Below are 26896 nucleotides of genomic sequence, written 5' to 3'. Positions count from 1 at the left end.
TTTTTTGAACTTGCCTGCCTGTTTTGGTTCCCTTTGGTTTTGTTCGCCTGTTGATATGATCACCATTGTGATCTTACTCTGCTTTTTGGTTTTGATCCCTCCCTGTGTATTGACAATGAGCCTGCTTAGCGATAATAAAACCTTTTTTACTCAGTTAATCCGCACGCGTCTGGATACTGCTGTTTGGTTACAGAATACTTCGCCACTCATGCAGACAGCGTAACACCAGACTGTTAACCACTACTGAGGACACTACCATGGCCGTATTTCCAGTTAGTAAGCCCGATAAATTTGGTGGAGACCCAGATAAATGTCGAGGCTTTTTACTTCAATGTTCTGTTTATTTTGACAATTCACCACCTAGCTCTGATCTGGCTAAGATTTCGTTTATTGTGTCAAGATTAATAAAGCTATTGAATGGGCCACTGCCAGCTGGAGTCAGATACACCGCCTGTCATATGCTCAGTTCAGCTAAGTTACGTCAAGGAAATCGGTCAGTGGTGGAATACTCCCTTCAATTTCACACTCTCGCGGCAAGCAGTGGATGGAATGAGGCAGCTCTATTGGTAACTTTTCGCCAGGGACGGAACGCCGAGATCTTGAGTGAACTAGCCAGTAAAGACGATGATTTAACTCTCGATCAACTAATCACCCTAGCTATAACGTTAGACCATCTCCTGCACCACCGTGTTAAGCTTAAAGGAGAGAGAACCAGCCGAAGACCGATCTCTCGACTCCGCCTCACGCCAGAGACCGTAGAATCGACTGAGCCTATGCAGTGTGATTCATCCAGGCTGTCCCAAGAGGAAAGAATGCGCAGATTGACCAATCACCTCTGCTTGTACTGTGGGAAGGCGGGACATCAAGTACGTGAGTGTCGAGCCAGACCACAACAAAGCAAGGCGCCGACCCCTGGACAGCACGTGGAGTTTACTCCACGTGCTAATGTGGTGAGTGTGCCCACAAAGGGGTTAGTTTCTAAATCTGTACTGTTACCCATCATTATATACTGTCATCCTGAATCTCTTGTTGTTTCAGCGCTAATCGACATGTTCAGGAAGCCCTCGACCAAGGGTTTATTCGACCCTCTACTTCCCCTATTGCCTCTAGTTTTTTCTTTATTAAAAAGAAGGATGGTGGGCTCCGCCCTTGCATTGACTACAGAGCCCTTAATCAGATTTCTAAGCCCTACCCCTGTCCACTTCCTTTGGTTCCGGTAGCGTTAGAACAACTCCAAGGGGCCAGGTTTTTCTCCAAACTAGATTTGCGCAGTGCATATAATCTTATTAGGGTAAAGAAGGGAGATGAGTGAAAGACTGCCTTCGTGACCACCAGGGGGCACTACGAATATCAAGTGATGCCACTCGGACTCTCTATCGCCCCCTCTGTGTTCCAAGCATTTATTAATGATGTACTGAGAGACATGCTGGAACAGTACATTATCGCGTACCTCGACGATATTCTAGTGTATTCCCCCAACTTCGAGAGTCATGTTATACATGTTCACTCAGTTCTTCAGCACCTTCTGGACACTGACTTGTTTTTAAAAGGTGAGAAATGTGAATTCCATTTACAGTCAGTCTCATTCTTGGGGTATATCATAAGTCAGCAAGGGGTTATCATGGATGATCATAAAGTCGACGCAGTAGTTCAGTGGCCCACACCCAATTCGGTAAAAGAACTCCAAAGATTTTTGGCTTTCGCCAACTTTTATCGGCGTTTTATTCGAAACTTCAGCAGCATCTCAGGTCCTCTAACGTCACTGTTGAAAGGAACACCCAACAAGATCACCTGGAATGCACAGGCTGAGAAGGCCTTCCAGGAACTCAAAGAAGCGTTCACTACTGCTCCTATTCTGCAACACCCCGATCCAACACAACCATTTATAGTCGAAGTTGATGCCTCAGAGACTGGGGTGGGAGCAGTCCTGTCACAGAGAATGGGATCCCCTCAGAAGCTCTATCCCATAGCATTTTATTCACATAAACTGTCACCAGCGGAGAGGAATTGTGGTATAGGGGACAGAGAACTACTGGCTGTTAAATTGGCTTTGGAGGAATGGCAACATTGGTTAGAGGGAGCGAACTACCCTTTCACGGTGTTCACAGATCACAAAAATCTCGAATACCTTTGTAATGCAAAAAGGCTCAATGCTTGACAAGCCAGATGGTCCATGTTCTTCTCACGTTTCCATTTTAACATCACCTATAGACCTGGCTCTCGGAACACCAAAGCGGACGCCCTATCCAGAATTCACCAAGAGGATAGCTCCTCAGCAGAATCAAAAGTCCCAGAACGCATTCTGCCCCCAGAGGTTGTGGTGTCCTCGATTCGATGGGAGGTGGATGAAGAGATAGAAGGAGCACTGACAGGTATAGAGGTCCCCAGCCAATGCCCTCCACAGAAGTTATATGTACCAGAGCCCTTCCGTGACCAACTCATAACCTGGGCTCATTCAGCACTAACCTCTGGACATCCAGGTGAGACTCGAACTCACAATCTCCTTGCACAGTTATTGGTGGGAAACTATGGTTAAAGATATTCATACATGTGTCCTCATGTTCAGTCTGCTCTCAATGTAAGACACCTAAGACTTTGCCAGCAGGAAAATGAATGCCATTACCTGTACCTAACAGACCCTGGTCCCACATAGCCGTAGACTTTGTCACAGATTTACCCGAATCACAAGGACATACCACAGTTCTCACGGTGGTAGATAGATTCTCACGAGGAGTGAGATTTGTACCATTCACTGCACTCCCAAGTGCTTTTCAGACTGCCCAAGCGCTATTCCAACACGTATTTCGTATCTTCGGGATACCTAAGGATATCGTGTCCGACAGGAGGCCACAATTTACATCCCAAGTTTGGACAGCATTCTTTGAGCACATCGGGGTTTCCGTTAGTCTCTCATCCGGGTACCACCCACAATCCAGTGGTCAGTGTGAATGCGTAAATCAAGAACTAGGCAAATTCTTAAGACTGTTTTGCCATGAGAACCCTTCGGATTGGTATAAGTATTTAGTATGGGCGGAAATAGCCCAGAACTCCCTAACTAGTTCTGTCACAGGTATGACTCCCTTCCAGTGCACACTAGGTTTTCAACCACCCCTAGCTCCCTGGACAGGTGTTCAGACGGATGTGCCTTCAGTGGATGACTGGATGACCAGGAGTGAGCAGGTGTGGGAGGAGACTCACCAGCGTATTGAGAATGCACTCCAACGTCACAAGGAACAAGCCGACAGACATCGAGGTCCAACCCCTGTATATCAGCCTGGAGACAGAGTGTGGTTGGCTACTAAGGATTTTCGCACCACAGAGGGAAGTTGTAGAAAGCTCCAGCCCAAGTATATTGGGCCGTGTAAGATAGTCAAAAGAATAAATGATGTTACATACAGACTAGACCTACCCCCATGTTTTTGTGTATCACGCTCATTCCATGTATCTCTCCTTAAACCCGTTATTACAGGACCTTTGGACGAGGCCACTCCAAACGCCGGAGGAGATAGACGGGGCCCCAGAACATGCTGTTCGTCGGTTGCTGGACTCCAGAAGACGCGGCGGGCTTCTGCAGTACCTGGTGGACTGGGAGGGATATGGTCCAGAGGAACAATGTTGGGTGTTGGCTCAAGTTGTGCTGGATCCTGCACTTGTAGCAGATTTTCACAGTCAACACCCGGAGAAACCTGCTCCTTGCCCCAGGGGTTGGCCACATAAGAGGCTGACTGGTTCCCTGCCAGCTCGACTGCGAGGTCCCCAGGAGGAGGGTTCCTTGGTCCAGCGCCGTGACAGTTCTGGTTCAGCCCGTTCGCAGATCCGGTGGTGGTCGTAGAGGTTGTCCTGGTCGTCCTCGTACCGAGGCCCGCCCAGACTCTTTGGGGGGAGGTACTGTCACGCATGTAACGAATTCTCAGGGAGAGTCAGACTCCATTTCCCAGAATACTCTGGGAGATCATGTGACAGAGGGACTTCATGCCAAGTCGGAGTCAGAGAAAGACTCCAATACCCACAAGTCACTCAAGGATCACGTGACTTCGTACAGTGTTTCACGCACCTGTCAACGATCAAAGTCTCCTGAGTATTAACCTGTTTCACCTGTCCTTTTATCATGTGATCTGTTTAGCTTAGTATTTAAGCCCGGGCTGTAGGTAGAGTCAGTGCGAAGCATTGTTTCCCAGCGAACTTACTGAGCGTTTCTTTCTATCTGTATATTTCTGATTATCCGACCTTTGCTTCGTTCTTTGATTTGCCTCTTGCCTGCCCCTTTTGTACCGTTGCCCTGTCTTTTTTGATCTGTGTTTTTTGAACTTGCCTGCCTGTTTTTCGACCATGTCTTTTGCCTTGTCCCTTTGGTTTTGTTCGCCTGTTGTTATGATCACCATTGTGATCTTACTCCGCTTTTTGGTTTTGATCCCTCCCTGTGTATTGACAACGAGCCTGCTTAGCGATAATAAAACCTTTTTTACTCAGTTAATCCGCACGCGTCTGGATACTGCTGTTTGGTTACACCCTGACACTAATAATTGAATAATTTATTTAAATTAAAATAAAGCTACACATAAAGTATTTCCAGAAGTGCGTGGTTATGCTTAATGGGGTTATGCAATAATGGTGTCAAAATGCTAATTCATTTTGTGCTTATAACCAGATGAGTGAGAAGGCCCACCATACACATTCCAGTTGATGCCATGTAGGGATTTCTACAAGGTGAGTGTGGGATGTGGACATATTGCTCAGCCAGCACCTCATCTGCTAATAGGCCACATGAATTGAGAAGGGTTGCAGAATGAAGCTAGGTAAAAGCCATTGTTAACACTAACTACATACCCAAAAAAGGCCCCCATCTACTGTGAACATGTTGGCTAGTACGAACCAGCCCACTGTTTCACACATATACCAGCGATTTTTGGTATGTTTGGATGTTTTTTATTTTTACAGAAAGGCAGTACTTTTATATTGTGTGAATTTGATGAGGTTTGTTTATGTTTAGGTAACTTTATAAAATGTCATTTTTCAGATAAAGCCTTTTCTGCTGAGAGTGCTGTTGGCCCCGCCCTGATGGTTAAATTACAGGTTGGAAGTGTGTGAAAATGAAAATGCAGTCAGGTTGAAGGCATTTTGAAAATAGTTTTGCCGCAGTATGAGAGCAGTAAGCAAGAAAACTTAAATGCAATGATGTGAAGCACTGTTTCCCTTTTTACGTTTGAAATTTTTAGCTTGGTGTTCTCTTTGATAAAGTAATTTGAAATGCCTTATTAGAGAGCACAAATGCATATATAGTAAGTTATATTTTAGTTATCATTTTGACACCATTATCGCATAATCATATAAGGTATAACCACGCAGTTCTGGAAATACATTTTAAAAGCATCTTTGTATAAACGAAAAATCAGTACTTACAGTTAGGCCCAGAAATATTTGGACAGTGACACAAGTTTTGGCATTTTAGCTGTTTACCAAAACATATTCAAGATACAGTTGTATAGTCAACATTGGCTTGAAGTGCACTCTCAGCTTTAATTTGAGGGTATTCACATCCTAATTGGAGGAAGGGTTTAGGAATTACAGCTCTTTAATATGTAGCTGCCTCTTTTTCAAGGGACCAAAAGTAATTGGACAATTATCTCAAAAGCTATTTCATGGGCTGCATGGGATATTCCCTCGTCAATCTATCATCAATTAAGCAGGTAAAAGGTCTGGAGTTGATTCCAGGTGTGGCATTTGCATTTGGAAGCTGTTGCTGTGAACCCACAACATGCAGTCAAAGGAGCTCTCAATGGAAGTGAAACAGACCATCATAGAGATAGCAGAAATGTTAGGAGTGGCCAAGTCAACAGTTTCATACATTCTGGGAAAAAAAGAGTGCACTGGTGAGCTCAGGAACTCAAAAAGGCCTGGATGTCCACAGAAGACAACAGAGGTGGATGATCGCAGAATCCTTTCCATGGTGAAGAAAAACCCCTTCACAACATCCACCCAAGTGAAGAACACTCTCCAGGAAGCAGGTGTATCAGTATCTAAGTCTACCATAAAGAGAAGACTTCACAAGAGCAAATACAGAGGGTTCACCACAAGGTGCAAACCATTAATCAGCCTCAAAAATAGAAAGGCCAGATTAGACTGCCAAAAAACATCTAAACAAGCCAGCCCAGTTCTGGAACAGCGTTCTTTGGACAGACAAAACTAAGATCAACCTGTACCAGAATGATGGGAAGAAGAAAGTATGGAGAAGGCTTGGAATGGCTCATGATCCAAAGCACACCACATCCTCTGTAAAAAATGGTAGAGGCAGTATGATGGCATGGGCATGCATGGCTTCCAATGGCACTAGGTCACTAGTGTTTACTGATGATGTGACAGAAGACAGAAGCAGCCAGATGAATTCTTAAGTGTACAGGGATATACTTTCTGATTGGACGTCGCTTCACAGTACAGATGGACAGTGACCCAAAACATACTGCGAAAGCAACCCAGGAGTTTTTAAGGCAAAGAAGTGGAATATTCTGCAATGGCCAAGTCAGTCACCAGATCTCAACCCGATCAAATATGCACTTCACTTGCTTAAGACAAAATGTAAGGCAGAAAGACCCACAAAGAAGCAACAAATGAAGACTGCAGTAAAGGCTTGGCAACGCATCACAAAGGAGGAAACCCAGCGTTTGGTGATGTCCAAGGGTTCCAGACTTCAGGCAGTCATTGCCTGCAAAGGATTCTCAACAAAGTATTAAAAATGAACATTTTATTAATGGTAAAGTTAATTTGTCCAATTACTTTTGAGCCCCTCAAATGAGGAGGCTTTGTAGAAAAATGGTTGCAATTCCTAAACGTTTCATAGGATATTTTTGTTCAACCCCTTGAAATAAACCTGAAAGTCTACACTTCAATTGCATCTCAGTTGTTTCACTTCAAATCCGATCTGGTGGCATGCAGAGCCCAAATCATGAAGATTGTGTCACTGTCCAAATATTTCTGGGCCTAACTGTATGTGAATTATTACAATTGCTTTCCTATAAATGGCACGGATTGCATCTGCTATGCTTTGTTTTACATCTTTGTTTATTTAGATCCTGCTCTGAAAGGCCTGGACAAATCTGGTCCCGGTGGGCCATGGCACAGTTTAGTATTTGCTCTAAAACCCATAATCCCATAAATTACAAAGCAAATAGACACTAGGCTTTTCAGAGTGCATTCTGATACATATACAGTTCAAAACAACATCTCTCTCACGGTACTGTCAAACCCTGTAAAGACTCAAAGAGTTCAGATCAGCCCTTCTGTCCCTAATAATTAATGTCTCTCTGGAGCCAGACAGGAGTACCGGCCCTGGGCAGCAGTCCGGCCATCCAAGCCTGCTCAGAAAAGGCCTACGTTCCTGGGAGCAGCCACCAACGAGCCCCCTCTGGAGACCAGCTACCAGGCTGCCTTTAGCGCTGACACACACAGGCATGCAGACGTCAGTGTGCCAGACATCACAGCGCACACACAGTCCAGCAGCCAGCCAGAGAGGGCAGACAAGACCGAAGTCAGTTCCAGACCGGAGGTGAGTGGAAGGAAAACCCTGAAGTCGTATTATGACATAGCTACATCGCTGCAGGACTGCATTCAGTACCATTACAGATACTGTCCAAAATTATACAATTTCAAGAATATTGCACTCAGAAAGTGGGATAGGACTATATAACAGAGGGAACAGAGTGATCCACACTTATGTTTATGTGATATTTATGTGTAGATATGGCCGTGGTTAGTGAGGAAGAACCTGTTGATGTGATTGTTTTTCCTCTGGTTTTATATTAAGCTTATTTTATAATAGTCTATTCAGGGGATCTTAACTTTATGTAGTAGTTTACAGTGATAGTTAATATCTTGTAGGTAGGTAAGTTATAGCATTCCTTAATCCGTGTAGATATTCATAAAAGATTAACTTTAGCACCTTCTTACACTAATCTGAAACTAGCTACTTATTTGCCAGCTTCTTATTCGAATTTTCACCAGAAAGTGACTATTGCACCATTTAAGGTGGAATAGGAAAACTCAAACAAGAAGCTGGTGAATAGGAAACGAACTTTAGCTTCGTCGTTCTTACTGTGTTTTGGGGGGTTTTATTTTTGAATGTGTATTAAGTGTATTAAGATGAGAAGTGATTCACACATTGATGAATTTGCTGATTGTGAGATTGTGTTTCTACCGGAGCTCGCGCTAAACTCGGTTTTTAACGTCCGATGCAGACTGAATACTTTTCTGCTGGTCCGGACGGCTAATTAGCATGATTATTAAACACGGTTATTAAAGAAATAAAAGTTACCTAGAGCAGTCCGTGCAGCCTAGATTAATCTATGTCTGTGGATTATAATAAAGCAAATTTGGTGAAACCGGTTGAGTATTAAGGAAGTTGTGGTCTCATCACCTCTCAATACAAGTGAATTTGTTCACAAGCGGATCTTGACCGCTCCAACGTGGCGGACGTGCAGAAGTATTGCCTCAGTTAGAGAACAACAGACAACGCCACATCTAGGTATGTATATCTATGGGATAAAACAAGCTAGCTAGCAAAATGCTGTCGTTAGCTAACGGAACTGTTTTCTTTTGCAAGAGGTAATGTTTATTGTTGTCATGTGTGATGTGTTCTCCAAACACACGATACATCTACATGCTTAATTGGAGGTTTTTAGGGAAACTTTTCAACCGTGCTAACTTGTGTTATCCATGGGCTAATGACAGGCTTATTGTCCACCGGACAATGTTGACAAGCGCACCATCACTCCCTACTTTGAGCTGCACCTCGTCGGATTGGTTTAGAAATTTCACAGTCAGTTTATCTAACAGGACTCTGCACTGTTGACCAGCCTATGCTTGTGTTTTTGGAAGCACACCTGATCATGCGCTATGATGGGGTGATTAGAGCTGGATTAATGAGGAGAACGGCACAGGTCTTATATTATGATGTAAAGGTGGGTGATATGACAAAAACCAAAAACTTCACAAAACTTCGAAAGATTTTCACGATTCACAATGTCATGATATTTTTTTCTGACATCTGATAAATTGGAAAAGACAAAGTAGTGCCACATTTAAAAATACTGTCAGAAATGATGAATACAGAGGTTTATATTCAACATTTCACATACTGAGCTACACCAAGACCAATTAAACAGAACTAATTATGCAGTCTTTGAAATCAAGCATGCAGTTGATGGTATTTGAAGTACTGACGATGTCCATGAAAAGCATATTGTGATGGAATTTATCACAATAACGCTAAATACCGTCATATTGCCCAGATCTACTATGATGTACTTATTTCTGTAACTGGATCTAATCATATTATTATAATAAGCTTTATTTGTATAGCACCTTTCATACATAAATGCAGCTCACAGAGGATTAAAAGACAAAAGAAACAAAATGGCATACGTTTAAATAAGATCACAAAAACATAAAAGCAGGGGAAAAAATGAAGAACAACTGAACAATATTAAAAAGCAGATATTGTAGTGATATGGAATAATAAACAATAGTAATACTACTACTGATAATAAAGATAGTAATAGCAATAAGAATAGAATGAAAAATTAAAATAGTACAAAAAAGAATTAAATAATTCATAAATAATTAAACAATTAAAAAAAATAAAAAAATTAAATACAGCAATACTAGTATTGAAAGTAAGTAAAAACAAGAAAATCATGAAAAACAAGGTTGATAAAAATATGTTTTTAGCTGCCTCTTGAAATGATGTACTGATGTTGCCTGTCTAGTCTCTCCAGGTAAATCATTCCATTTTTTGGTGCATGAAAACAAAAGGTTACCTTGCATGTCTCTTCTTAACTTTCAGTATTTTAAGCAAGTCTGCATTTCGTACAGCCGGGAAAGTGTTAGTGCAGCCCGAAAGGAGGAAATGGCACTCATTTATTCCTAATTACACTGGAGAGAGGCAGCTGCTCGAACCCTGCTGCCTCACTATCTCTCTCACTCACTCAGCCTTGCATCTCACACTGACTCGCACAATTTCGCCCTCTGCACCCCAGAGACCAGTGGGTGATGGGCAGAGGAAATTAGCACAATTAAACAGGCACACACACACACACACACACACTGCTGAGAGGGTTGTTTTGCAATATGTTTTCCATTACTGAGCACTGATTGCTTTAACAATGTAAAAGATCATGCAATCTCAGTAAGGTGTTTAGCAATAGTATCATTTCTAAATTAATAAGCCACAGACTGAAGTATATTTGGCAGTTGGCAGTATTTCTGTCTAATGAAAGCTTTCGTCCTGGAGATAATGCTTTCTAATAAACTATCTGCTTCTTAAAAGTGAAACGGTCTTTACAGCCAAAGGTACTTAATATATTGTCAGTGTTGTGGGAGATTTGACCCATTACAGCAGTTCTGAGGACCCCCTGCACTGCTCCCCTGCCCAAACACACATAATCCAACTTACCCGCTCATTTTCTAGACCTTGATGAGTTGAATCAGTTGTGTTGGGGAAGGGAATACTTGAAACTGTGCGGGGCTGGACGTCACAGGACTGGAGTTGAAAACGGGTGTCTCTCTGAAATTAAAATGTTTGATATAATACAGTTGTGTGCAAAAGTTTGGGTGCCCCTGGTCAGTTGACATGTTTTGTTGATTTCCTAAGTGAAAATAAGTGAACATATCCTCTACAGAGAACACTCTCCTGTATTTTAATGCAGTGTGACTGATTATTGGCTGAATTTAACATATTGGAAACAGTAAAACCCAAAATGTGGCCTATGCAAAGGTTTTAGCACATTTTTATATTTTATGTTTTATTTTTTTCCCAATATATTAAACTTATTAAATAACTAGAAATTGTGCATGAAAATTATCAGAAAAAACACATATTTAAGTGTGTTCCCTGTAGAGGATGGGTTTACTTATATGCACTTAGAAAATCAACAAAACAGTTTGACCTGGAGTTGATAAAGAGAGTGCCGTTCACTCTTTAGCCATCCATTTATGGAAATGAAGCTACAACAGCCTGTTTTAAATGTATGGTTTTTGTGATGTCACAAAATCCAGTGAATTTACATATACATATACACAGGCCAGCCACTTTATTAAGTACCACTAACTTGTATCTACACTCTTCATCTATTTTATCAGCTTCACTTGTAGGTCTACAATTACTGACTGTAGTCCATCGGTTTCTCTGCATACTTTGTTAGCCCCCTTTTACCATGTTTCTCTATGGTCAGGACAGGATGACCTCAGAGCAGGTATTATTTGGGTGGTGGATCATTCTGCAGTGACACTGACTGGTGACTGACTGACTGGTGGTGTGTTAGTGTGTGTTGCGCTGGTCTGAGTGGATCAGACACAGAAGTGCTGCTGGAGTTTTTAAATACCCCAGTGTCACTGCTGGACTGAGAACAACCAAAAACATCTAGCCAACAGCATCCTGTGGGCAGCATCCCTGAGACCAGCACTGTAGTGCTGAGAGTGATCTGGCACCCAAATAATACCTGCTCTGTGGTGGTCCTGTGGGGGTCCTGACCATTGAAGAACAGGGTGAAAGGGGGTTAACAGAGTATGCAGAGAAACAGATGGACTACAGTAGAACTACAAAGTGCACCTATATGGTGAGTGGAGCTGATAGAATGGACAAAGAGTGTAAATACACGGTAAGTGTACTTAATCAAGTGGCTGGTCAGGGTACACTCAACCTACAGCAGTTTAGCCATGGCCATCTATGTTGATGTTATAAGGAGTGTTTCAGCCTGGACTGTCTATTGAATGAGGCGCGATACAGGGCAGCCAATCAGAAAAGGGATGATATAGATTTATCTAAGAGAAAAAGACAGCTAGGAAAATGGTCATGGAAAATGAATTATGATTGTTCTTTGTACATAAACACACACAAAAGTGAAAAAACAAAACACAAGAAGATATGACTTCTTACACAGGTTTATCAGTATCTGGGAAAATGGCAGCAATAAACATTGATTTCTTAAAAAACGGCTTGTTTTATGTTGTAAAATTGGTAGCTGTATTGGTGGTAACATTTTCATATTATGTGTACAGGTGAGAGGCTGCCATTAGCAGATGCTTTGTGTCTTCTGTTTTGATTCAGTGCCAAGGCCTGTAATGCAGTCATCTTCATTTCCGCCTCGTTTCTGGGCTTTTTGCCTTCAATCTTGTCTTCTGTAAATCAATTACCTGTCCGGTGAGGTTCCTGTCAGGTGATTGACTTGTCACTGTTTGTCCCTGAAAAGCTCCACAGATGCTTTCATAGTGTGTTTTCAGGTTATTTTCCTGCTGCCAGGTGAAGCACCGTCTGTAGAGTTCTTGGGGTTTTTGTGAGCAGTTTTACTTGTAGTCTACTTTTGTTCACTGTTCAAAATTTATTCTTCAGCATCAGTAAAGACAAGCAGGCTCATTCTTCTGGCAGCTCAAGTGTTTAGCAAGTTGTAACCTGGCCTTTACAGTAGTTAGCATCCCTGTGTGACCCCACTGAGGTTATACTGGTGTATTCTTCTCTTGCACAACTATGCTTGGTGTTCTTGATCTGTTCAAATGATTTTTTTTTTTTGACTCACCATCCTTCAGTCATATTCTGCTGTAGATTTCTGTGGTCTGCTATAAACTCACCAGTGATTTTTTTGCTTTAAATGGTAGATTTAGACACACCTTTTCATTTTTGATTGTTCAGCCTCAATATGGCTTGCTTTTCTGATATTGACCCTTATTTGGTCATTCCAACTCCTCTAAGGCCTGTCCGGTAGTGCCTTGGACTTCTGTTTAATACATGCAATCAGGGCCGTAAAAATGAATATATTGTAATATTCACATATTCATTTGTCTGTGACAAATTGAGGTACTACTCACCAACTTTGTTTAAGTCTGCCCATAATTTTGAGCCAAAATAAGTGGCAAACAATAGCTAAAAATAAGTGATATGATAATAAATATGTAGATTAGTGTATTAGCTCTTCAGGCTAGAGCATCATTTAACCGGTTTAACATTTTAACATGCTTATTCACTAAACAAGCTGTGTGTGAATAGCTTTCCAGGATGAGCAGATGGTATATTTTTCATAAGAAAACTGTGTTTACAAATTGTGTTGTATTTTAAGCTAGTTAATCGTTTAGCTAGCTAATATAATCACTATTGAATGTTCAATTGTTTCTCCACAATATCCTCTCATCTATTTGGGTCTTCAGGCTTTTTAATGACTTATTCATGATTCCTATGATTGTCTCCATCCATCTGGTTGCTCTTTGTCCCCTCCCTGTTTTACCTTCAGCTGTTACAAGCATAACAGTCTTTTGAATTAGTTCTTCTTATGATATGTCCAAAATAAGAGCTTCAATCATCTATTCAGGTTATCAAGGCTTTGAGTGAGAGGTGAGGCTTGATTTGGTCATTCATCCATTTGCTTGTTGTCTTTGCTCGTCAGAGTACTCTCAAGACTCTCAAGATAGTCAGATGTGTTGTTTTTGATGAGCTGCAAAAGTGGCTGATCCTTTTTCTCTTGGCACATTTGCTTTCAAGGTAACAGGTTTCAGATGTTTTCATCTATAAATCTGATAATACTCAGTTCCTTAGTTTCCTCTTAGCTTACTAAAAATCTTGGTGTATTGGCAGAATATGTGACACCTCAGGTCAGAAACCTTGGTGTGGTGTTTAAATGGTGTGGTTTTAGTTTCCAGGTCAATTGCCAAAATTAAATAATTTCTTACTCCTCAGGATTTGGAAATGGTTATATATGCCCCATTTCATCTCGCTTGGATTGCTGCAATGGACTAAACAATGTTAATAAGGCTCGTTTACACTTAGTGCAAAATGCAGCTGCTCATGGGCTCTGAGAAATAAGAGCATAAGACTCTGGTTTTAGCCTCCCTCCACTGGCTCCCTGTTCATTACAGGGTCCAGTTCAAGGATCTTTTATTTGTTTTTAAGGCCCTCAATGGAGCTGCACTCTCTTATCTCTGAGTTAATAAAACCTTATTCCTGTTCCAGGTCCCTGAGCTCTTTAGATCAGTTGCTCTTGGCTGTTCCGCATTTTTTTTGCCTTTTCCAATTGTAACGCCAAGACTCTGGAACAGTCTAACATTGGACAGTAAGTTTCAGTTTTTAAAGCAAGATTGAAAACTTATGTTTAGCTTTTTGAATTACATGCATGTTTGTGATTATTTGTGCATTGTACGTTTTGTGTTTATATATTTGTTTATTGGATGTGTACAGCCCTTTGGTTTTAAATGTGCTCTATAATTACTCACTTACTAATGCTATAGCACAATGTAGTGCTTCAACGGCACCTACAGGTTGTTATGAAAGTCTGTCAATGTTTTTAATCCTTCATTACACAACTTGTACATCAGATAGAAATCATTTCCTGGGGTGCATTGTGTCGTTCATACTAGCTGTACAGCGGCTTGCGTGACAGCTGACATCCTTTTGGTCATCCCCATGGGTTTAACGCGCGCATACAGATAGAGCCTTGCCTCCTCCCTCTGCCATCTGCTGTACGTTGTGATGTGTGTTAGCCAGTCGAGAGAGACACACTGCAGCTGTTTGCACAGCCTCGCTCTCGAACAGGAGATTAGGAAGAACCAAAATAATGCTTAGAGAAATGACCACAATGGACATTATTTTAGGAAAAAGAACCTGCCTGTGCTGAAGTAGAACTGCAAGGTCTACTAAATTTGCAGGTCTAATATTGTCTCCAACACTAGCAGAAAAGTGGCTATTTTAATATTGTCTTTTGTCAAGGCATAAATAATTAAATAAATAAATAAATAAGTTAGTTAGTTATTTGTTGAGGCAAAAAATTACAATTATTGTTCCTGTTACAAAGTAGTGTAACACATTACAATTTAAATTCTTGTAATTACATTTACATACAGTTATTAATGTTTACTCATGTAAGCAATATTAATTATGTGCAATACATTTAAAACACAGCGTTCCTCTATATAGATTATTCATGTATGTAATTTGCATGTGTGCTACCTGTGACAGCGGACTGTGGCTGTGAATATTACCAGCGTACCTTGAGGCGGGAAGTGCCATAAACTTTGCAAACAATCTGTCAGAGCATTTAATCATGATAGTATGAAAATAACGGATAAAGATCTGCATGCTAAAGGAGAGAGCATCAAACTCACCTATGCAGGTCAGTTCAGGAACATTAAGATTTATTCATAAAGGTTTTATTTTGAGGTCTTTTTGAACTGTTTCTGCTGCTAGCTGTGTCTTGTTTGAAGGTAGGGATACTGACAGGCCTTTTAAATCATTTGCAGGGTTCCGGTTGATCCTTATAAATAGTATAAAGTCTTTCAGGTCTTTAAATGTCTGAAAATGTTGTATTTTTTTTACTATTAGAGGTATTAAATTTAGGGAGGGTTTGAATAAGCTCGATCAAGTTCTGATCCTTTATTTCCTTTTTTTGGTTTACTTCACTGTCCTAAAGGCACTTCAAATGGACATCATCTTGCAGCACTTCAAATGGTCATTAACTTGCAGCTGTGAGGAGCATTTTAAGAAGATAACAAAGTGGTTTTAAAGTCTGCAGTGTTGAACTGTTTAATAGAGGAAGCACAAACCGTGTAATGTCTGCAGTGTTTCCACTGTTTAAACTTGCGCTTTTCATCTAAACACTGGCATGTCAAATGTGAGCGCATGACTAGAGACTGTTTTCTGTGTCTTGCCACCAAAATTGTGTACTAAACACATTCTTGCAATTTCTGGTTCAAAACTGACGTTGGAGCAGAAATGGTAGCTCATTCAAAGGAGAGAGAGCAGAAGGAAATCACCACCTTATAAAGGGTTATTTCACTTAAGACGTTCAATAAAACTAAAGCTGTTCAGAGAGTGTAATACTATGCATATAATAAAAAATGAAGTGATTTAGTCACTTATTAAAGTAACTGTTATACAAATCATCAAATCAGTCATTAGATGGTCATTATGAAATGATCATTTTGGAAAAGTTGGCTGAAGAACAACACATATCAGTCCAGAATGTCACATTATGTTCACTCTAAAATGAGCTGATTGTACTGTAATAGGAATTGATAGAGTAACGTAGTCTTACCCAAATTGTGCTGAGGCTGATATTGGCTGATACCCAATGTTAAATGTTAAAGAACTGTTAAAGGTCAGATCGGTGGGTCTCTGATTAAACTGTAAGATGATGCCTAAAGACTGTGTTAAAAACATCTTGTCATCTTGTATATTAAATATTGCATAATTCAGAAGAGTCTGCCAAAAATACCAAAAATATTCAGCCGACAGTGTTGCTCTGGTCTAAACTGACCGTTGATGAAGGACTAGAGGACAGCAAGTGATAAACACACTGAAAAGGCTGTGTAAGGGTCATACCAATAGGCTTGAATAAAACAAATACTTCAATACATGCTGTATTTGAGAGTGTGTGTTGTTATATGACGGAACTGTATTTTTTTTTGACATGCTAAAGTCTGAAAAAGGTGTTAAAAAACACTGAATTTTTAAATTGTGCAGCTACATGGATTCACTGTGATTGGCTGTTTCTTTCTAAATAAATTGACTGCTGGATACTTTTCCCAGGAATTGATAAGTAAAACAATACCATTACAGTTTGAGAGAAGTCATTAGGAATTTGTAATGGACTACTTTTTTGAGCAAGTGTCCCAACGCTGTCCTTGACTGCATTTATTTTGATATGTAAAGAACATGATCTGGCTAAGCTGTAAACATTTCTTTAGTTTCACAAAGTAATACGTTAAGTAAGAAAATGAAAGCATAGGAATATACTTATATGCACTTCAGATGCCTTTTACTGTTACTCTCAATACTAAGCCCTTAGCAATGTGAATTGCATTCTAACTCCGTACTGTCAGTGCATCCAACAATAAAGCAGCTTTATGCTACTTTTACATAGTGATAGAAAGCAGAAACACCCAGAAAGCTCTAATTTCATATACTGATCCATCCAACTATGCACTATGCAAAAAGATGGTTCTACAAGGGTTCTTTAGTAAAGACAGTGGTTTTATATAGAACCATGAACACCCGAAGTTTAAATGGTTCTTTGCTACTGAGATGGTTTTTCAGATTGACAGAGATGTGTTGCATATGGTTCTGTATAGAACCTTTTTGAAATAGGTTCTATATATCACCAAAAAGGGTTCAGCTATTATTACGATGTCAAGCTTATAACAATAGAAGAACCCTTTTTGGTGCTATACAGAACCATTTTCAGAAAGGTTCTACATAGAACCATCTACAGCACATTCTCAATCTGAAGAACCATTTCACCATGCAAAGAACCCTTTAATCCCGCACATAGTTCTTTCAGTGTTTAGAGTTCTATATAGACCCATTTTCTTTACTAAAGAACCCTTGAAGAACCATTTTTGAAAGGTGTGCCCAACATGGAAAAGCATGCTTTGCTACTGCTTTAGATTTTAGTGAGTTAAAGGGGACAAAGACAAAGTCTCAATGTTTTTTTGGTGAAACCGTTTTGGTGAAGCTGGTTTACGAGGAACAGCTTAAGTGAACGTAATTGTGAAAGCGTACTGGATCAGTATAAAAGCAGCTGCAGGGCTGTCTGACACACTGCTGCTGGTGAATGCTGACAGCTGATTCATTGCTGCCCCAAATCATTCGAAAAGGGTTTGACACCACCTCGCTTTTTTTAGGGTGAGAGCTAATGTTGCGCAGCTCAGGCAGTTTCCAGCTCTCCCTGCTGGTTTGCCCAACTTGTCAACATTCATCCGCACAAGATGATAACCAGGCTTACAACAGTGTGAAAGGTTAACATTCTTTTACTGTTGAATACAACTGAATGCAAGATTTTGATCACTTTACAAATTACATTTTGTTGATTCTCTATGTGAAAATAAGTTAAAACATCATCTACAGGGAACACACTTCAATATGGCATTTTCTGCAAATTTTAGTAAACAATTTCTATTCATATGCAAAATTTAACATATTGGAAGAAAAAAGAAATATGCCATAACTTTTGCGCAGGCCACATTAAGTGTTTGTATTTTTTCCGATATGGTAAGTTCAGCAGATAAACAGTTATGGTGTATTAAAGTGTGCAGAAGTGCGTTCACTGTAGAGGATGTGTTAACTTACTTTCACTTAGAAAATCGACAAAACACATCATTTGACCAGGGAAGCCCAGATTTTTTGTATACGACTGCGTAACAGTACATCCAAAGCATATCAACGTATCACCCATAATATGCAATGCATGGCAGTACATACCATGGTGTTAGTAATGCCTTTTTCTATCCATGTAATCAGTTATTTAGTTTCACCGATTTACTTCTACTGTTATTTCAAAAGCAGAAGTTTTTGAAGTTTATGATTAGAGCTGGGCAGTATGACAATATTTATCACTGTTGTGATAAACTACATCACAATATGTCACAATATGCTTTTGTAAAAACCACTTTCTAACTGCCTGTTTGATTAAAAAGAGGTATGTATTGTCCTGTTTAATTGGATTTAGAATGAAATGGATGAAATGTTGAATACGCAGAACATATTCATAACATTTGGTCATATTTTTAAAATGTGGCCCTACTCTCTGACCCTGTCTCTTTTAGCTTATCAAATGTCCAAAAACATATCGTGACATATTGTGTATTGTAAAAAACCTCCAGATGTGTTGTGATATTATGTTTTTTTATGATTTCTGGGCGGTATCATATAGATGTAACTGACTGAAAAGTCTACAGCCTTCACAACAGCACCTAAAAGCCAAGCACAAATCCACAGCATTGAAGCCTACAGTGGAAAATGAACCAAATGGACTGCACTGCTGCACAATGTCAAAAAAGTCCAAAAAAATTTGGCATGTCAGTATGACCATACTGCTGTGTATATGTGGGACAGAGCAGTAACAGCTGAGGTCATTCAGAAGTGAAGCACCACATCTGAAGCACCTCCTTTCACATAATGAAATGAAGGATAAATTATTACAAATACATTATGTCCATTATTGTGACCCTTACTATTTATGTAGGAATGTAGAACCAGTGCTAAAGTGGTCTAAAGTCTAAACATCTCTGGGAGAGATGTTTTCTCTGCTGTTTTTCTTTAAAAAAAAATAACATTTGAAATGATCCTGTTTGAGCAACACTTCACAGCACATAGCATCTAAAAGAAAAAAAAACAAACAGATTAAAGGGAAAATTTTATTTCTGTAATCCTTCTCCCAAATCCTTTTCCCAGATCCGATAGCTCTGTCCTAGATCAGTGTTCAAAACTGCAAAATGACTGAAAAAGCCAAACACATTGGATGGTCAGTATAGCAAATGCAGTGTCAAATTATATTCAGTGGTATCCACTGTTTACAGGTAATGAACTGACGAAGGTCAATCACTAAAACTGTCAAAGCCAACAGTAACTGTTCTTATAACAATCACTGTATCAATGCATGTTGCGACCAGACAGTCAAAACAGAAAAACCCTGCCTTTTCAGATACATGTCAGGTGCATCTTGGGTGATCCAGTCATAAGTGGGCTAATGACAGGTGTGAATGGGGTCATGCGCTCTTGGCTTTGTTCACACAGCAGGGCAAATCTGATTTTTAGACTGTTCAGATGTTAGAAAATAAAACCCACATGAAATCTAGTCTAGCTGGTCAGTTTGAGTAGCAAGTCCAGAAATCTGATTTAAATCCAAATATAGTCATCAATTGTAGACTGAATCCAACTGGAAAAAAGTCAGATTTCATGTGGCTTTTGGCCGTTCAGACTGCTGAAAATCTGTGATACTTAAAGCAGATTAGCCAAAAAAATGGATTTGAGCTGCTTGTCTGAACAAAAACTTGGAGACACCCATAATCTGATCACTCAAACAAGCTTCAGAGGCGGTCAGAGACACATATGAGCACGATACATTTGTAGTTACATTTGCTAAATGCTAAAGTGTCCTAATGAGTCCTTGACAGCCCCAAAGGACCACTTAATCAGCCTTGTTATCACAGCAGCAATGAAAGCGGCTGCTTTCCTTTTTGCTCCATCTCCTCTCCTGTTTGTAACAGCCCTTACACGAACAAAGACTCGTGGGACAACTTTGTTTGACAACAAACATGAGAGTCTTAGTATGTATTAGTTTTAGTAGTATCTTGATTTAGTAAATGTGTGGTACGCTTTCCTCCAGTCATGAAATCTCATCCGAAGTGTTCTCTAGAGACGCGTTTGAGGCGCATGGAAATGCCAGGTGTAAATGGCTGTGTGTCTCACTGTCCACTTAAGATCAGATCACTCTAGATGGATGTCAATACCTGGTATTAATAGGGCCTCAGAGATTCGGATTAAAAGCAGTGATCAAAAAAGTCTCTGACAGTCATGTAAGGGTGACCACCAAATTAATCTATTTTATTTACTTCATAATTCTGGAGGGAGCTGTATGCATCAGCCTGAGTCAAAATGGTACATGTAGATTTTAAGACTAAATTAATCCTAACTTTGGCAGTTCAATGAAGTTAATGGAAGAGTCTGTCTCTCTCTCTCATTCTTGGCTAAACACGCTCACACGGGAGAAACAAAATAATGGAAACACTTAAAAATTAGAAGTAAAAATCACATGCTTTGTAACAGGTTTCATCGCACAAGTTACATGAGCAATTACTGTACCATCCTTTGTATCATCACTGTCATGTATCAGTGACATGACATGTCATGTACCAAGTAATTTGGACCGTTTCCTTTGATGCATTATAATGAAGTGTGATATAAAGGGCAACTTTTTAGATGATTTTTAGCTGATAGATTATTTATGAATACTCGTTGGTATTTACAAACTAGTACCTGAGTACTCATATTTCAAATCAGCCTTAGAACAGTAATATTTATGTTTCATTATGATCTGTAATACAAATTTTAATCTCAGCACTGTTATAACCTGTAGGCAGCAATGATGTAGTAATGGCGTACACTGCAAATGAACTGAAATGTAAGGCAGATGATTCAACAAGCATGTCATACCTCCATGGTATACCACCCTCTTATTGCAGGTTTTGTACTGAGCATTTTTCTAATAATTTTTTGATCATTTAAAGTGCTCTCACACATTCCTCTGTGCTCTTTTAGCTTCAGTAGCCTTGTGGAGAGTGGTGTAGTTTGTCAGGCCCTGGGAAGAGGTGATGTGGATGCCTGGCATGAATTTATGATGCATTCAACTAAAGCAGCTATAATTTATAATGTTTTCCATACATTAACGATAACTGGATCTGGCTGCACCAGCTCTAAGCAAGTTCAAACACAGGCTAGTTGTAACATCAAGTGTTTACTAAGTTCACATTTATGCATTACTAAATCAAAGTGGGTTACACCACAGACTAGATATTATGCTGAGCTTAGTAGTTACTAAATATTTACACCTCCCTCTAAGCAGGTTTAAGTTTTGGAAAAACTAGCAGTAACATCATAGAAATCACAAAGAAGACCAAAAACATGACCCGATGACCTGACCAGTTTTTGGTGAACTCAGCTAAAACATGCTATGTGCTGATTTTACTTACAGCTCTATTGATGACCCTGGTTTTAACTCCAGACGTGAAGCTAAAATGAAGTTTGGTTCAGTGAGACTCAGCAGCTGCCACTGTTGTCGGTTGGCCTGAAAATCTCCATATTTGATTGTCAAGGAAATTTTAAAGAATAAACAGAAAATAGCTACTGGCATTCATTGTAGCACATTTATAGATTATCATTGTAGCACAGGTTATCATGTTAGAGTGACATACATATTAGTTAGTAGTTACTAGTTAAGACATAACTTTCAGAGTTGTGGCGCCACCAAATGAGTATAATGATACTATGAAACTAACTAGTGTTAACTAAGGGCTTATTAAAGACTTTACACATTAACATAAACACAGTCTAAAGTCCTGATCTTTTTAAGGCCTTTGCTGCTGTTTTGTAGTCAAAGCAACAGTTTTTGTAGCTTTACAAAAAAAAAGAGCTTCCGAATACTAAATAGAAAAATGAATACCAGCATAACAAATGAATACTCAAGTGTTCAAATTATTTAGGCCAGCCTTATTTTAAAAAAATATATTTTCAAGCAGTGGTTATCAAAGCAGTCTTTCTTTTTAAAGCAGTTTCAAACAAGGTCCCCCACACAGTTCACATTTTAGCTCTATCTTAGCTCCCAAGGCATTAAGAACAATGAATACCTGGTACAGGTGTGTTAGAACTGGAACTGGGTTAGAGCAAAAATGTGCAGTGGCTGGGGGGCTAATTTGAGAACCACTGTTTTAAAGCATTTTTTTCATACTAACTGAAGTGCTCTCTTCCATGATAAGTTGACCTCATGTAGTCACTGAATGATTTGTTGAGGCCTAATGTGATGCAGTCCGTATGCCCTCTCAGACACCGTGTCTAAGTGCAGCTGAGGTGGCCCAGGTAGACTGTTTTGGGAGTGTATGCTGGGATAAGCAGTTTGAGATCGCTGACAATGTTGTCTGGGAGGAAATGTGTTGTTGCTCTGTCAGAGCTTTTTACCTTGACGCCCATCATACTAGAGGGGTTGATGAGGTCAGGTTCTAAAAGGGTGCGACACAGAAAATCAATAGTTGTTTCATAATGAAGATCTAATGTCACAGGAAATGGAAATGACACTTGATTTAAGCTACAAGACCTTGTCAAGTGTAGCCTTAGTCTGTCAACTAGACACACAGACCATCTTTTTAAAGAGTTGACTTTGTTTATTGTAAGCACAAGCACTCAAATAGAGCCTTTAGTTGAAACAGGTTTATTAGGCTTGTTGCTGATTCCTTTATTTTCTGTGTCTTGGTTATTCCTTGAATCTCTCACTGTGCTCAAAAGCTCAAAAGTGTTTGAATTAAAAATCTGTGTAATAATAATATTAATACCACCAACAGTAATAGAAATGTATTTTAAAGCAGTGGTTCTCAAAGCAGTCCTTTTAAAGCAGTTTCAAACAAGGTCCCCCATACAGTTCGCATTGAAAAATGAAAAAAACTCACAAAAACTGTTATTAATAAGCTTATAGAGACATACTATTAGTATGAATTGACAGGTAGTTCTGATTACTCAGTCAGTGGCCTTGTTGCATTTTATCACTATTTTTTTTTTTTTTTTAAATAAGTTTTATCCCACAGCTTTTGGAGGTGTGGTGCCACCCCTGTATCAGCTAACATTGGCTGGCATCCCGATGTGTGATAGAGGAGAGAGGGAGGGTCATCTTACCCACCCAGACAGGACGAGGCTACTTGTGCACTTTAGGACTCCTGGTTATGAATGACTGTGGCATCAGCAGGAATCAGACTTGCAACTTCTCTGTGAAATTATTATTATTATTTTGTATAGACTTTTTGTTAAAAAGTGTTAGGTGTTTAAACCTACAGGTTGTATGACTGAAATACTTCAGACACTGTAATTACAATGATATTTATTCATAAAGAGGTTAAAACAGTCCAGTTTTAGGTTTATAGCCGACAGTGGCTTTTCCTCTCTTTGCCCAAATGTTTTCCAGTGGTTTTGATTTCAGGCATTTAATAGCACAGAGCACAGTTCTCTCTGAAGTTGTCTGTGGGCTTGCTCTGTGCATGAAGACTGGAGTTAAACAGCCTGCTTATCTTCCAGCTCAAACCGACTTAAAGGCTGGGCTTTTGCTTTATAGCCGGCATTTTGGATTCATTCGGAGTGAGTAAAAGCCTGAGACTGAGCAGAGGACGAGGCTGATGAGCTGTTTTTCAGCTATAATGGCTTTTTCCTTGGGGAACATTAACCACAGACACACTTGCACACACATGCACGTTACAGAAAAGGGGAGAGAGTGAGGACGATAAATCTCGTTCGCTTTCTTTCCTCTCTCTGTTGCTCGGCACCTCGCTCTTGGTATCACTCCATTTCTCCCACAATGCGTACGATCAGGAGAAGAAGAGAGCATAAGCAAAGATCAGATGTAAGGAATAATCTAAGGGAATGTGCGTGTGGATAGAGAGCGGGAGTGTGCAGAATGTGTGTGTATGTGTAAGAGAACAAATGTGTGTGTAGGAGGGGTCTGGAGTGTTTTTCTCCACACTGCAGCACTCTGAGCTGCACTGTCCTGTTCAGCACTGTATCACCAGCCCAGCAAAAGCCCTTTATACACCTACACAGAGCATAATCCCCCAAAAGAGCTGCAGTAGCCCCTCACAGGAACATCATACACATTCAGCATGTACATCCACAAAGTTCCTGTAATACTGAAACTAGGCAGTTAACTGGACAGATTTTGAAATGTTAGACTTGATTATAATCAATTAGAATAACAATTTTATTTATTGATTTATTTATTTTTACCCAATTTTAGTCATTGCCAATTCCACCTCATATCTGGATCTCCCTCCATCACACAATGCTACCAGGTTAGGAAAGTGAAGGCTAGCATGTGCTTCCTCCAAGTCACATGAAGCGTCACAGCTTCTTTTCAAACTGCTGCTAATGCAAAGTCACTGGACAGCTCAACACGCTTGGAGGGGAATGCTAACTGACAATTACATCAGCTAACAGATGCCTGTTTTGGGCTGCATCGCACTAAGGTGAGGGGAGTGCCTTCCTACCCACACAGAGTGAGCAGGCCGATTATGTTCTTGGCTTCCGGATGGATGATCAAACTTGCAATCTCCTAACAACAGAGCTGATACTTTGGTGGTTGTGCTGCACTGAAGGCCCTATAATCCTGAATCATCCAAAAGTAGCAGCATAAAATCATGGCAAAATGTGGGTTGATGCACTGAATCCTAACTGAATCGAATCACTGTGAAGACACTTCTGCTTCTGTTTTTTGTATTTTTGTGGTCCACACAGGGTCCCACTGTGAATGGTCTCAGTTGGTGTCTCTCTATGAAGAACAAAGGTTTAGTAAAGCTTTAAATGAGATTAGACATTAGCATTGTGGTGTCTTACGGATACTGAAGCAGCACAAAAATCTCTCTTTTTGCCAGATAACTTGTGCCAAAAGTCAGCATAGTAGTCTAGGTCAGTCATACTGGATATTTTGTTGGTGCTGATGTTTGTCATGTTATTCAGCTAACTTATCATGAGCCCTGGCCTTCAGATAATTTGAAATTGTGAAAATAAGCTTGGCCAGGCTGACTCATGACAGCACTAAACTGACTCATGAGACTTCAAAGTAGGGCTGCACAATATATCCTTAATCACTGTCGCACTGTTGGCCTTCACAATGCAGATATCACAAAAGTGGACAATTTAGTTTTCATTTCGATCAGAAATAGTGCTGGGCAGTCTTTTATTACATCACATCAAGGGTTCACTAATGTGTTTTGAATATTTCAGAAGGTATATTGTAACTTCAATAAATAGCAACATAATTGGACCATGGTATTTTGTCCGTATCATGCAGCACTAACCAGAATATTAAACTACTGCCTTTATTCTCCCTCTAAGCACAGACTTTTTCATTGTTGTTTTTTTAATATCGCAATATTTTTTCGCAAAAACATAAAATATCACAGTGTGACTTTTCCCCAGTATCATTCAGCCCTACTTTAAGCTCAGGGAAGCTAAAGAAAGGACTGTATCTTCAGTTGCTTTAACAGAAAGCTGAGGCCTTTTATTTGTGTGTTTCAGGAGCAGCTGGTGAAGACGAAGTTGTCTCCTAATCCTTCAGCTGTGTTCCAGAGCAGGTCACGCATCTTCAACATATGACCCATCAAGACTGGCCAGTATGGAGGCGGCCAGAACAGAAAGCAGACTGGACATAGGATTTCACTTCAACCCAGCACACGGCTTACCAAGTTTCTAGGAAATGTCTCAAAAGTTACAGCACAGAAACTACTAAGAGACTGAAGCTCTGCAGTGCCACTGAAAGGCTTAGGGATTGTTTGAGGATTAAAGATTTAACAAAACAAATATGGATTGCTGGACTGGACACTGGGCCACTGTCTCCCCAAACCGTTTCATAAATGTGTGCAAAAACAACTGAGGAGGGTTAACTCTACTTAGTGTGAAATCTATGCAAGTAAATGAATGTTTCCAAACTTGATGTCTGTTGCAGGCAATGTCTGTAATATTTTGATGGATATGAGGCAGCGCTGTACTGTGGAGGTAAAAAGGAATGAACACGTACTGATCTGAACTCAAATATGCATGTTTCTCAATAGTTTAAATAAGCTTTTTAATCCATAGTGTCAAACACTTGACAGAGAAAATGGCTGCTTTTTAGCGTGCTGTGCGTGTGTGAGCGTGTGGATGTGCACCCTCTGGGCTGGAATGATCTGTGTTTTGAGTTTTGTATCTGTAAGTTTAGGTTCACTCCTTTTGAAGAGCCAGTTTTCTTTTGCTCCGAGGAAGCCTGATGCTCCACTGTATGCTTCTCCTTTCAAGCCCCTGCTAAACCTTTATTAAATGAAGAATTACTTCTTGATATTTATTATTTATTACATTTTTATTGAATTAGGAAAGGCAGAGTATTTCACCATTGGTAATAATTTATTTTGTAAATTTGTTCTTGATAGACATTAAAAGATGGAGGATGTAATATGTTGAAATAAATATAATAGGTTCCTAAAATTGTTCCTTGTGTTGTATATCTTCGAGAGTAATGATTAGTGTTTATAATTTAGGAATGCACCAATTTTCTTCCCATACTGACAGTGGATCTTCAATTATCTGCTTATACAGAGCACCGATACAGATATTAACTGTATCTAACCTCACTACTATACACTGTGCACTGTATATAATATACACTACTATACTATATACTGTAAAGTTACCATTTGGAGATGAGGATTGTTCTTTGGGTGGTGGATCTATGAACACAGACATGGAGTAGGTGAGATGCAGCAATGCTGCTGGAGTTTTTAAGCACCGTGTCCACTCACTGTCTACACTATTAGACACACACACCTTGTTGGTGTAAAGTCAGAGACAATAGCTCATCTGTTA

At 39.9% G+C, this 26896-nt stretch overlaps 1 protein-coding gene across 1 annotated transcript in view; it reads left to right on the top strand.

Annotated features, from left to right (window-relative positions):
* map6d1 (MAP6 domain containing 1) overlaps positions 1–26151 on the top strand; it is a 29407-nt gene extending 3256 nt beyond the window's left edge. The window contains exons 2-3 of the mRNA XM_036556815.1: positions 7309–7540; positions 25577–26151. Of these exons, the coding sequence (XP_036412708.1) occupies positions 7309–7540; positions 25577–25654 (310 nt within the window). The 3' untranslated portion in view covers positions 25655–26151. The remainder of the gene's footprint in view (positions 1–7308; positions 7541–25576) is intronic.
* Positions 26152–26896: the final 745 nt, after the last annotated feature.

Source organism: Colossoma macropomum, unplaced genomic scaffold (assembly GCF_904425465.1).
Source record: "Colossoma macropomum unplaced genomic scaffold, Colossoma_macropomum, whole genome shotgun sequence".
Classification (NCBI taxonomy): domain Eukaryota; kingdom Metazoa; phylum Chordata; class Actinopteri; order Characiformes; family Serrasalmidae; genus Colossoma; species Colossoma macropomum.
This window is presented reverse-complemented; position numbering and strand designations above follow the sequence as displayed.